Source organism: Vanellus vanellus, assembly GCF_965231255.1.
Source record: "Vanellus vanellus genome assembly, chromosome: 4".
Lineage (NCBI taxonomy): Eukaryota > Metazoa > Chordata > Aves > Charadriiformes > Charadriidae > Vanellus > Vanellus vanellus.
The window spans coordinates 51,156,529-51,170,737 of record NC_138909.1 but is presented as its reverse complement, the minus strand read 5'-3'; the positions used below and the strand labels follow the sequence as shown (position 1 = coordinate 51,170,737).

The window sequence follows — 14,209 nt, the reverse complement described above, 5'->3', positions numbered from 1 at the left end:
GGCTGTTATGCATTTCTGTATAGTAGGGAAAAGTGAGGTCGCCATTCTCAAAGTTATCCTTGCCTTTCTGCTATGGTGCTGTGAATAGCCTGCCAAAGAAAAACAGATGCTGTTCAGCAACGCTGCTCCCCAGGGTGATGTCCTCTCCCCTTTTGCATTGATGATGCTTCAACTCTTGCCCCATGAGGAAGGAAGAGATCAGTTACTGCTTAACTGATAGCTAATTACTCCAGCTACTGATGCAAGTTCTCTCATTATCTGCCTCCATCTACTCTTGGCACATTGCTTTTGTTCTAAGGAATCGCTAAATCTGCCACTTCAGAAAATGCTGAGGGAAACAGACCCTTCTGCAGCATTAAGTGCAGGAACGCTGGTCTCTGCCAAGGCACCAGCTCTGCAGTGTTCAGATATACCTATTCCCAAGCATCAATAAATGATGCATGCTGACTGAAAATGGAACCTTTTTAGCTATACCTCACTGGAAATCCCACTGTATTTACAGTTTCAGAGTGGCTGATACATTCAGTTTACGCAAATGTTGAACAGAAGAAGTTGTGGTCCCTCCACTATGCTTTGTTAGCATTCTTTAAAGTACTCAGTCACACATCAGAACCTCACACCTAGCACCTCCCACAAAATTTTATTAAGAGAAAGGCTCTAGGACATTAGGCAGTCTTCTAGAAAGCGACAAAAAGAAAAAAAAAGAGACAGGAATGTAGATTGAAGTGTACTGTTCATATATGAAAAGTCTCAATCAAAAATAGTTATTTGCCCGAGATACTGATTTTGGAGCCTAAAGAACATTTATAGTTGTGGTGTGGTATTTTGGCTGGTTTTTTGTTTTGGGTTTGTTTGTTTTATGGTTTTTGTTGGGGTTTTGTTTGGTTGGTTGTTTTTTAAATCTTGCAGAACACTAAAAAAACACCACTTGTTAGTTGCACTCCTTTTAAGACAGACCCTTATAAAAGAGTTAATTTTTTTACATTTAAATACAAAGCAGCTTTCTAATCTTATATAATCAAGAAATGGAAAACAATTTTTATTAACATGTTTTACATTTACAATCTTTTATTAGCTAATCAACATCAACATGCAAAAATAAGCGCTAAATACAAACCTCTACAATATGGTTTTGTTTAAACTACAATGGTTTAATTCTTTTGAAAAGTCATAAGGATGTGTTCTGTAGTTGTTAAAATTGAACTATTAGTTTCAGTAATGAATACTATTTAGACCCTAAAATTATGTAATCATCCTGCAAGGCATCTTCAGAAACTTCGCCCAACACTTAAGAATACCAGCTCATTTTCATGTGAGTACATTCTCAAAGCAAGAAATAAGGCAGTAGCACTAATGATTTCATATTGAACCCTATGCACATAACTAATAACTTTAGAAGGACTTTAACACTATGGTAGACTGGAAAAAGAACATTTAAACAAGCATTGGATTTTGCCTGAAATGTTCTCAGTTCCTCTTGATACTTATGCAACCTCCTTAAAATATTTGGGTTTGGAAAAAGACTTCATACTCCTTCAAACCAGTCCCTAGTTGATCCTCCAGAGAAGCCAGTCTTGTGTCAAAGACATCTATATCTTCCCACGGAAATAAGTTACATAATTCATGTTCAGGATTACTTCACGAGAGGATCATAAAGAAGGCAAAGAGGAGCTTAAAGGAGAACACGTTTGTAGTACTGAAATCTTTGATAACAAAAGGGTCTTGGACAATTGTGAAAAAGAGGGGAAAAAAAATGGATTTAATTTTGAATCTGTTGTAACTTTTCCCCCAGTGCAAGTGTCCATCTTTAAAGAAAGTTATCCTTTAGAAGATGAGAGTACTTTTGATAAGAGTCCAATTTTTGACCTTATGTTACAAAATCTTAACAATCAAAATTTGTTTTTGTTTTTATTCAAGTACAAACTTAAGTCATAATTCCTCTCTTTCTCTTTTTTTTTTTTTTTAAAGAGTGTTTATTGTTGCTCATTGATCTTTGGTCGCAAGAAACAATAATGCCACCGACAGGTCTGTTCCCCAAGGTGGCAGGTTTTGCTTCTTTGCCACACATTAAGGCCCCCCCCTTTACAGGGTATGCCAATATACACTGTGTCAAAATTCCAGCGGCACTTCATCATGTGTTTTATGGACCTACATGATGTAGACTTTCTCAGCTTGTGAGAAGTTGAAGACTTCTTTGGTTCTTGGGCAAATTACTTTGTCATCTTGACGAATAGAAAGCAGAGACTGAAAAAGAGTGAAATCAAAAGATAACATTCATAACAGTAACTAAAAGCATTATTTAACTGTTTAGTAAATAAACTTTTTTTGTAATAAAAAAACCCCATGTTATTGCCTGAGGTCAAAATATCTTTGCCCACAGAAGTTACTTATTCCACATTGTCGCTCTCCAGAGGGAAAGATTTGCAATGCCATTTGATTTCATGTTATAAATTCATATATTCAATCAGACACTAGCTTCTTAAAAGACCAATTTAATCGCATAAATATACAGTCCTTTAAAAATTACTGCAAGAAGTTACTTTGCTTCTGTTAATATAGAAGATACTTCTAGCTTTCAGACTGAGTTTATAAGCTCTGATTTTGATATAGAAAGATTTACAACCACTGCTGTTGTAGACTTCAGTAAATCATTGATTTCAACACTTACATTGTATCCATAGACATATCCATTTGGTAACATCATAGGAGGATTATTTTCGTTCATTACATCCCCCGAAATCTTGCAGACTAGTCGGGAGTTGGCACAATGTGCCATAGGCAGAGGCTGAGCCAGCTTGTTCAGGGATTTGCTACACACAGGGCAGTCTGGGTTTTTTGAGCTCCCATCCTCTTTGTAACACTGTCTGTTTAACAGCAAGTTAAGGAAAAACCACTGCAGAATGCAACAACAATTCGTTAATGACATATATTGCAAAAAAAGATAGTAAACTGTGCAAATACAGCCTAGGTTATAGAATGTACGGGGCCATTTAATTGAAGTTTAATGTGTACATACAAGAATCAAGTGCTTGCTTTGTTTTGAGTAACAAGAGTGAGCAAGAAGTGTGTGGCACCCTCTATAGGTAAAGTTTCTGATGTAGAACACTTTAGTAGCACCAGTCCTTCTCTAATACATCATAGTGCGTATAGGAAATCCAACCAAGTTTCAAAAGATGCAGGACATATTGGAATACTCACATAAATCCAGACAGGGTAACTTTGTGTGTAAGTGCTTGAAAAATAATAATTATGACCCAGATCACTAACTTTTGCAAATACATTCACTAATTTAAGACACACAGAAAGATAGCCTAATACACAAACACAATGTAGATTTCACCTTAAAGTTTTGGTTTGGGCTTGTTTGTTGGATTTATTTTTTTTTTTTAACCATAACACCATTTATTATAGTCTCCCCTTAAGGAGACCAATTCATACTCCATTTAAGCAACTAATGAGCAAAAATATTCAAGTGTCATATTACTCTCTTTGAGCTCTCTGGAAAGCATCCATAGACTGAAACAAACCACAGTGCTTTTTTGCACTTGACAGAAGTATCTGCATTAAAGGATACGGTGTTTTTATAGCTGAAAGGCCTGCCTGGAGTGTTATAGTAAAAACAGAATTGTTTCCCAGCTGATGTAGTCTGTAGTTATCATATCTAAACTGTTGGATCAGCATTCTCCATCGAGCAGGGTCCAAGAGATCCTGTTAAAAAACAACACAACTATAAGTTGTTTTCAATCTAATTGTCCCAGGGGGGAAAAGCCTGGGAGTGGTAAATTGTGCAAAACTCACTAGACTGAATCCATCACAAAATAAAAGTGTACATGCTAACGCATAGTACAAATGTACTTGTTTAGAAAGCACCTTTGAACACTACTAGAAATATGATTTAAATCAAGCATTACTTAAAATAGCTGGCATAACAATATTCAATCTCCCTCCGTCATCTACCAAATGTTCTAATTAAGGTATGTAAATCCTGGTAAGGCTATTTCTTGCATTTAGTTTTCTAGAATGCTGGCCTACTTATGAAGAACATTAGTATTGTGGAATGTTTGTTCTACAGCCTCTGAACCATTAACATCAAAAAGACAGAAGTGGTTTTTTTTTTTTTACCTCGAGTCAGGCTAATTCTGCTGATACCTCTTTGTAATATATAATGTTTACAGAATTTTCTCAAAAAGATTTTAATTTGAAGAGTTGGCACAACCCCAGGCTAGAGAAAGCTTAGGTAAGCTATGCATTTAAAGATAAAATGCTTTAATATATATTGTAATGCTATGCATTACCTAAGAAACAGGGAACAGTAGTTAAAGTAGGGATTTTTTTTTCCATGGATGCAAGAACTAAATTCACAGGTCAAGGATATATTGAACCCTACAAGTAATGCTGTGAGAGAGTCATATAAAAAGTGAAGACCCTTTGAAAGTATACTTGTTATGTTACATATACAGGCAAAGTCCTAATCCTTTCTTCTGTTACCACCCCTTCTCCTTTGTATTTTGGTCTTGAGAAGTGACAATGTTTATTTTAGAAATAAGTCCATATTATCAACTGTGCATGCTACACTTCGCAGCAACTAGAAGAAACGATAACATATTTTATTATATTGTTTAGTTTATAAAATAGGCTTTTAAAGAAAACAAAAGACTTCGTAACAGAGCATACACAGAATAGCAGCATCAAATTCAAAACATGTTATACAAAAATTACTAGGCGGTGACTTTACCATGAAGTGGACACTAGTCTTTACGCTTTACTATGTTGCCACTCTGGCCCACTCTGCCTCTCCTCAGTTCCCTGTTCATTCAAGTCAAGATACCGGAGAAGGAGGGACTCCAGCATTACCTTTTTTTGGAGTGGGGGAAGTCCAGGATATAGGCTACAAGAAGATCAGACTGGCCTGAGAACTTTTATCCAAACAATTTAATGGTACCACAGTAATGTTTTTAGTGTTTTATGAAGAATTTTTCATTATTATCCTAAAATTACATGTTAGCAGAACTATATTTCTGATAAATTTGGGAAATACCTTGTAGAATTATAGGAGGCCAACATTTAAAGAAGTGCTAAACTGGATTTTGACAGCAGTTGTCTAAGTGCAAAATTATTTCTCCATCCCTTCTAACTAAAAACTGATTACTTGAACAGCGGGGAGAAGAGGTTTATGTACAACTAGTAAATCTTAGCTAAGACTATGAAGTTTCACATCTCCATGAACACAGACAAAATGACTGTTGGATTGAAGACAGGATCAACGGAGTTTTAATAGCTCCCATCAAACTGGGAACATCTTTGGAGGAGGGAGGGAAGAGATGCAGCTCTCATAAACCAGTCCTGGTATGTTTTTCTGACAAGCTTTTAGAAAGTGGAATTAAGCAGAAGCTAAAAAAGGGTGCAAGTGTAAGTGAAGGATTTCAAGAGATTCAAAAAAGCCACCAGGAATACTAAGACAAGAGAGAAAAGGAAAAAGTCTTACAGCAGAAACAGTTGGATCAACTGTGGGCCTATGATTGAAGAAAAAACAGCAAAAAAGACAGAAGAATTCACAGAAAAAAGAGGCAAAAAGATTCAGAGGCAAATACACAGGAGAGAATCCTGGACATAAGCAGTATTTGTCTGACTTTAAGTGCTCCAAACCAACAAGCAGAACTGAGGCAGGGAACCTATAGAGATGAGAGCAAAAGTAAATACATACACATATCTTTCCTTAACTAAAGCAAAAAGCACTGTTTCTGCCACCAGACTGCATGTCTGTTTGCTCTATCACCTGCCCCATCTAAGGCCAGAATGTTCCCCGAGTTCCAGGATGAAGCTTTTGTTCTGACCTTAAGGCAATTCTTGAGAAGATGTTACAGAGCCTACAACAGTTCCATAATAAAGATAAAGTACTACTGATGATTAAGAAAAGCCTATGATTAATGGCCTAGGTGATGGGACACAAAAGTAGCAGCTTACTCAATGTCCAGTTGGAATAATTCCAGCCACAGTTACACAAGCTTGTTCAAAGGACATCAAAAAAAAGTAGCTTGTTTTGCCACAACATTAAATACATTTTCCTTAAAGACAGGAAAAGCTGGAGAAAGTTCTATTCAGTTGTTATATAAGATGCTTCTTCCCTTGGATTAATAAAAATAATTTGATTAGAGATACTATGATCTGACAAACTTTCTCACAGATTTAAAAGTAATCTTACTTAAAACCATTTTAAGAATCCATTTATGCACAGACCTCTGGGTCAACACATTAAAGGTATCTCCAGACAAGCATGCACTCTATGATTCTGTTTATCTAGGGAATTATTAGAGGATCCAAAACAGAACTTCCATAAACTAGAATGTTTTAAGTCAGATCCATAAAAAGTAGTGGGGAATTTGTTCCAATAGTATGGTTGTATGTGAAACAATACAACCTTTTCTCCTCACTCTCCATCATTGAAACATTCCGTCCAAACTAGGCCTTAGAACAAAATACAGGATTTTTATTTCTTGCCTATTTCTTTCTAACTTCAAAAACAATAATAAGCTCTGTAATACACCCAGTCTTCTAACACATCTATCATTTATGCTCTAACTCAGAACAAATGTAGAATCCAAAATACCAGGATCCTTCTAGGACTCCAGGATTAGCAAAGAAATTCACAGTAATGCTGTGGGTTGGTTTTTTTTTTTTTGTGTGTGTTTGTTTTGTTAAACCACTGGTTTCATCATCAATTGTTTAAAAACCATATTGTTTAGACTGGCATTGCCACATATCGGCTTGGCATTTCACAGGATTCTGGTCTTGCTTTGCCAGCTCAACCCTTGTCTACCTTCTGCCTCCAATGCCAAATTAAAAAAACGTGAATTAGCACATGACCACAGAACAAACTCAAAATCTGTAGAAACAGTAACTACCTATGAATTTTGCTTGATTCAAATTTAGATGTAGATATTAATATCTACATTAATTTGTATAGTCCAAATAAACGAACACTTACTTTGAAGCATCAAAAATACTGCTTTCAGGTAATTCAAGTCATATTTCCTTTCTTCATCCCGACCACCACAAGAACAGTAATTTGAGGAGTAGAATTAAGAACTGCTGCTAGTCTGCTAAGGCCACAGCCTATGTTGAACAAAACTATCTCTTTTTTCTTCATGCTTCCTCATCTTCTGCCTCTTGCTATATATTTCCATATCATGCTTGCAGTCCCACACATATTTAGTGGTGGGTTTGTGGTAAGCCTAGCTCAGTGTGAACTTGTCTGTTACGGTTAAGATCTAACTGCAACAACAGAAATACTACCTCGATTAATGTACAGGCAAGGATTGGTTATTAAAATTAAGGACTATTATAAAGGCAGGGTTTAGGAAGTAAAATTAGAACAATGTTTGATCTTCAGATTATCAATGCCTTTTCCTGTAAGGAAAAAGAACCGCAACATGTATTTTATCATTCTGCTGTACCACTGAATTTCAAACATAACGTTACCTTATAGGGGGAGATATGAGTGTCTGAAGGAAAGGCCAACATTCCCATCACTTGTCGAACCTCATCCAACTGGCTTCCCTCCGCCTGGCTGAAATGCTTTCTTGCATGCCTGAAATACAGAATTTATACCTTTATTAGATAGCCTTGTTTCTAAATCAAGTAAATTTACATAATCATGTTAGGTTTCAGAGAAAACCTCTAAATTCTGCTCTTAACGAACTCCAAAAGGTGATGCGTTTAAAGGGCTTGAAAAAAATACATCCTGCAAATGTGAATGCAAGAATGACTTAAAGAACTAGCAATTTTATATTTACTCTGGTAAGTGTTTGCTCTTTTTAACTTTTAAAGAATCTTATTAAAATCTATTTAAAGTTACAAATTACTTTTAGGAATATACAGTGTTTTTCCAATTACCCATTTCATGGGATGAATTAAAAAATAAAATCTAGATAAGTTTGGGTTTTTTCCAATTCTGTGTTCCACTAACTACACTTAGGTCATCAATACCATGAGAACAGTCTCTTCAGCAGCATTTCAGTACTCCTACTTCCTCTCCCACCCAAGCCAGGAAGCAATGGAAGTTATGTAGGACAGACTGTTTCCACCCAACTTCCTATTTTGGGTAAGCAATTCAGGAATGTAAATATTGTTCTCCAGGTGATTACTGTTATGAGAACTAAAGTGCAAAACCCATGGCCTGAGAGAAGGGATGAGGCAGCCTGGACATACTGGAAGAAAGCTAAAATAAGTACTAGTGCAGAGCTGCAGATGGAAGCGATAGCTATTAAAAAGGAAGTTCAGGCAAAGCAAAAAATTCAGATGTACTGGTTAAGCTAAATTACTATGTGCGCATGCATGAGGGATAACAGAAAAGAAATCCTCTGAAAAGAACTGATCACTGTGCACTTGTGTTCTGTGATGTTAAAACAGAAGTGGTACTTCAGTTTTGTGCCAGCCTTGTCAGTATTGTGGTCCTACGCCCCATCAGGCGTTGACAAATGCTCACACAGACAGCATTTCAACAATACATCCCCCTTGCTTATACGAAGACCCTGAGCTGCAACGGGCAAATACTGGCTGCACTTACTGTATGTGTTGAAGAAGAGCTAGAATTAACATTTTGGTTTGTGTACGTATGATATATAATCACTTTGTGCGCTAGCCAGTCTAAGGAGAAGTGGTCAGCAATCCAACACTTCCATCATTTGCGAAGTACTGAACATGCTGGGATGTGGTGCCCATTTGGGGTTCAGCCAGAAGGAGTTAGGTTTTCTAAAGTGACGTCCTATTAGTCTTCAACCCCTGACCTTCCCTTCTGCCTGTGCCCCTTAAGGAAGTTTTCCCACCAAGCCTGCCATGCTGATATCTGAACCTCATATTCTGACTACCAACAGAGAAATTAAGATAAAGCAAGATATCCTTTAAAAAGAGAAAAGCAAGTTTGTTAACTCATAGCACTCTGAACTCTTTTTTTGATTGGGAAGCAAGAAACAGTACTATGTGAGTATTTGTGAACGCACATTTAAATAGCGCCTTATTTACCCTTTCCATTCAGCTATTTCCACCTTTTTGTGCAAACATCCTCTTGGAGGTATATATGAACCTTACAATGCTTATTTACAATGTTTTCACCACCATTAGCACACACTAGTCAGAATAGCTAGAGCAGGGGGCTAATTTTTTTTTTTTTAAATTATATTTTTAAATCATGACCAGTGGACCATTACTGGAACCACAAACTAATTTCTTGTGACAAATCAAAGTAAAAGGTAGAAAATTTTGTTTTTCAAATCCCAGAATAATTCTATAAACTCTGTGGGGAGAAAGTTCATTGTCTTTTATTTGAAATAGCTGTTCCTGTAGCCCATGCAGGTACCACAGACATACTGTACTTGACAAATCCAAGATTGAAAGGATATTTATGAAGACTTGAAGATTTAGTTTGCTGTCTACTAAGCACACATTAAGTATATAAGCTATACAGTGTGTATGTGCATATCTACATATGCCTGACTACAAGAACGAACATATTTATCAGGAAGTAGCAATAACTGAACAAAAATATAAGGTGTTATCAAGAAAGGACTTGTTCTTTCTGCTCGGTCTTTCTTACCAACGCCTGAATGCCTTTATCTCAGAGACCATTATGACTACTAGCAAAATTTATACTTAGCGCACTCAAAAGTTTTATTATTATTTTTATACACCTGTTCAACCCCACCCCATAATAAAAATAAAGGGAAACTGTATTTATTGACACTTGTAGGACAGAGAGTTGCTAAAATGAATACCCTGGCTACCTTCTCCTAACTGTGCATCAGCTGTTTTTATTTACTCCTTTGGTCCTTTATATCCCAAGAACAAGAAGCACACAGGGTATTTTGTTAAGCTTTTAGCTAAGCACTCTAGCATCCCCATAAGAGCAAAGTAGCAGAATTTTGTCAGATTTCCTAGAATGAAATTAGTGAGAGCCCCCAAAGTGTGAAATTAGTGTCATCAGTCATTCATTGTTACTGTAATAGGTATGAGCTTTACAAAAAAAAGCTGAAGAGGCTGTGGGAGTTAAAGGCTAATGACACTAGGCAAAAAAAAAAGCCTTTGTGATGTACTTACACTTAAGAGATTTACTCTTTGTATTCAAGAATTAGTACATTCTTGAAACTTGCACTTCCAAGATTACTCTGATAAAGTACCTTAGAGGAAGGTCCGTTTGTACTCATATTCTACAAAGCCACAGAAATTCAAACTTTTATTTAATAAGATGTATAATTTTAGAGCTCACATCAATTTTAACCTAAAAGCAATATGTCACTTTAGAAGTTCTCAGCAGGCAGTAAGCAAAGCTTTCAAACTTATTTAAACACCAGCTGCGTTTCAACAAAATGTCAGTTCTCCGAGTTCCACTCATACAGGAAACTACTTGGTAAACAGCCTCTTTCTCTGCTTTCTAATGGATTCCTGACCTATTTATTGCACCATGGACACAATACTGAAAGAATCGTGCTGCAGGCACTTAACAGAAGCAAGCTAATAAAAACCCAAGTTGCAACAGTTTGCTAGAAGCCATGAGATTTATGCTACACCTTCCCAAGATATATTCCCTTATTCATTGCATATTTATTTTGAAGCAAAGTAGAATAAAAAGGTGAAAACTAACATTATTTAAGCCACATTAAAGGAAAGTGTTGAGATGTTGAACTGAGCGTACAAAATTATGGAAACATCCTGTTAAAAAGGAGTGAATTAAGATATAGAAGGACTTCTGTAGCTCCTTTTGCTTTTACAAGAAGTTATGAAGTTAAAGCAGCATTTTTATGACTGTTAAGTTATAATTGCTGAGCATAAAATACTCGTCAACCCTGAATTTCAATAGGTATACAGAATATACACACTTCAACCCTAACAACATTCAATATGGATGTTTATTACAATGTAAATAGGAGTGTAAGCTTTACACCTCAGAGGCTATGATAGTACAAGTTATTCCACATGAAGAGTGCAGAGTCCTCTTGAGCACTGACAACTTGCAAATTTTACCAGCTTTGATGTGGAGAAGGAATCAGAGGGAAACAAATATCCAGTGACAACAATAAAAGACAGAATGACCTTATCTACTTTGTCCCAGTTCTCAGCCTGTCTCCTTATTTCAGCTCCATGCCCACTTTCTGGTTTCCAAGCTACATAAGGAAGCCGCAGCTCAAAGAAAATAGTTTTTAGAGCATGGACTACTCATTGTTAAGATGCATGACTGCACATTTGGCAAAGAAGCAAACCTAGCAGAGAATAAAGCTAAAGGCACAAAGGCACAGTATTCATTGGACATAAAGAACACCAAGGGCTTCAGAAGACAGATAACGTAGCTGAGTGTCTTTCATCCTTTTCATAAGTACCTGAAAATTCCTTACGATTTCAGAACTCTACCAAAGTGTAAGTGCACACATCTAAATCACAGAATCTCCTAGACTGGAAAAGACCTGTAAGATCATCTAGTCCAATCATCAACCTAACACTGACAAGCCCACCACTACACCATGTCCCTAAGCACTGTATCTACACGACCCTTAAATACCTCCAGGGACAGCACATAGGTAGTTTTGTGATTTGTTTTTGTGGTTTGGTGTTGGTTTTTTTTTTTTCCTCCATTATTAACATTAAAATTATCTGGAGTTTATCACTGCTGGAGGTACTTGCATTGCTGGGACCAAAACAATAATGATTTAGGTGCAAGTAGGAATGATATGAGTTAGCTCAAAGCAAGCAAAACATTTGAATGAAATTAGAAATAACAACTAGAAATAACCCTAAAATTTCAGGTAATTTTGGGGTGGTGTTAGTATTAGACTGGCTTCTCCACATACTTGCACTACCTTTTCCTTTATTCTTGTTTTTACACAACTAAGTCTTTCTCACTCATTCTATTCAAGTTATCTGATGTGGTTTGCCCTGCAGAAGAATTTCTACATCTAAAACTTGGGAATGCACTGGAATGCATTCAGTCTGTGCTTATGTTACGATACTTTTTACCTTTTCTGTAACTGTGCTTCTCTGCCAAAAAGCTGCTTTGCTGCAAATACAAGCCTCCTGCTGGCTTCAATTTCTGGTGTACCTAGTATGGCTTTAAAAGCAGTAAGACTTGCAACTTCCTTAACATAAAACTTGTCAGAAATGTTAAACGGCAACAGTGTTATCAACAGAATGTATCAGCAAAGCTTCAAGTCTGGCCATAAAACTTGTCATCTCTCCCTAGGTTTAAATATTCTTACAAAACAGAACCTGCTGCAAGTTTCTCTCTCTCCCCCTTGTCCATGTGTAAGCTCCAGCAACTCTGCTGCCTGCATCATACTTTGTGGTGCTGGCAAGACCACTGCTTATCAGAATTATCAACACATTTTATAGTCCCGGTATCAAAACTCCACTCATTTCATCAGAACTGATTTCCTGTGTTATCCTGGAACGGTATTCCACCACACTAACTTAAAAGCATAAATTTGCTTCATGTTGCTGAAGCACCGTGAGAAAGACTTTTGTGGTTGAAGTAGGCAGGGATTAATAGGTCTGACTCTAGTTCTCTTACTGATTCATACCACCTTGGGCAGAGTGTTACATTCTTCTCAAAGTAGTCCCCACTGAACTAGTTCAAGAGAGGTGAAAATGGATATTGAGTTGGTTTCTTCATCTGGGGCCAGGGGAAGGGAGTGGGGGTAACAATGTAGCTTGTTATTCTCACAAACATGACAATACAGAACTCCGAATAACCCCATTCAATACAAAAGGTGAACCTGGCCTAAAGCATAACTTGTAGAACAAAAAGTTTAATGAAGATAGTAAAACAGAAGAGAATTCAGTACAAATTGCAGTGTTAAGCTTTATATGGGTGTTTCATTAAACTTTTAGTATATTTTCCAACTAGAACTGCAGTGAGTTTCTATGAGAAACTAGCTGTACCTCTTGAAAATTAGTTAAGGGTAAATATCTTCATTACTTTGTATGCCACCAGAAAATACAATTGGTTTATAAAACAGCTTAACTTTCTAAGCCTTGATTTTGAAGAGTAAGAAGATGCAGAGTTTCAGCAACAGTATTTAATTTCTGAAAAGGTGCATCTGTGGAACAACACCTCGCCTTTAAAAAAAGACCCAAACAACAACAACATTCAACCCCTGCTAAAATCCAAAGACTGATCACAACAAAAGCAAGATCTCTTACAGCAGTGGGGCTTCTGGGTGTTGCAACAGTCACATTTCTAATGTAGTATAATACCATCTTGTTAAGAAAAATTGTTTGGTAAGCATCCTAATTTCATACCTCACAGCATCCAGTCTCTTGTTCTGTCGAATGAGTTCAATGAACTCCTGAATCCTTAGGCTGAACTCCAGACAGCTCTGAGATTAAAGACAAGACAGGGTTTTAGGCGGTGCCAAAACTGCACTGCACAGTATGTTAAATACTACGTGTGCACAACAAAAAAAGAAAGTGTTAATAACATGCAACCTTGTTTGCTTGCTTTTAGGCATTCATGCAAAAAAACCTGAAGTGCTGACTTTATGGACATCAGCACAGAATTCCATAAAAGCAAACAAACCCCTCCTCCTCACGCCTCCTTCAAAACTGCAGTATTTAGCAGGGATGAACTTTATCCTATTGACGGAAAGCATTGTTACCTGAGATGCAAGTGAGAATAACAGGTGGTTTCTTTGTACTTCCTTACAATTTAAAGCAGCAGATTCAACACAAGTTTGGGGCTATGCAATAATTTAGGCAAGAGAGGTCTACCCAGAAGATCGCAAGGAAGAAACAAATCTTTGAACACTATTTTGAAAGTCCCCAATATTAACAAAACCCAGCACAGACTAAGTTGCTGCAATCCCCTCCCTCCCTCCCTTTCTTCAAACTTCTATCCCACTCTTCTTGTCAAACATCTAAAAGCCATGCTGGAAACAAGTCTCAAACAAGAAAACCAAGTGGCATTTACCTGTTTTTGGAAAAAGGTAAAATTTGAAGCCTAATGAAGTTGACAGTGTCCCTTTAAATCAAATTCCATCACCAGTTCACAAAATCTATAAAAAAACTTTGAATATGTGGAATTAAAAAGAAAAAGATTCTTCCCCCCCCCATAAAAGAACCAAGTCACTATGCTTCTTTATAGGGACACAGTCAACTGTTTTATTACCTCAAGAAAACAATGAAAACCCAAAGTCCTTCGAATCTCGAAAAAAAACTGTATTCCTTG

The 14,209-nt window shown here is 36.8% G+C and overlaps 1 protein-coding gene across 2 annotated transcripts in view; it reads right to left on the bottom strand.

Moving 5' to 3' along the window:
- Nucleotides 1-674: 674 nt before the first annotated feature.
- Nucleotides 675-14,209, bottom strand: part of MAEA (macrophage erythroblast attacher, E3 ubiquitin ligase) — a 54,246-nt gene continuing 40,711 nt past the window's right edge. For both annotated transcript variants that reach the window (XM_082482912.1, XM_082482913.1), the window contains 5 exons: nt 13,285-13,361; nt 7,480-7,588; nt 3,575-3,708; nt 2,669-2,864; nt 675-2,244 (listed from right to left, as the gene is read on the bottom strand). In XM_082482912.1, coding sequence (XP_082339038.1) covers nt 2,149-2,244; nt 2,669-2,864; nt 3,575-3,708; nt 7,480-7,588; nt 13,285-13,361 — 612 coding nt within the window. In that variant the 3' untranslated portion in view covers nt 675-2,148. The remainder of the gene's footprint in view (nt 2,245-2,668; nt 2,865-3,574; nt 3,709-7,479; nt 7,589-13,284; nt 13,362-14,209) is intronic.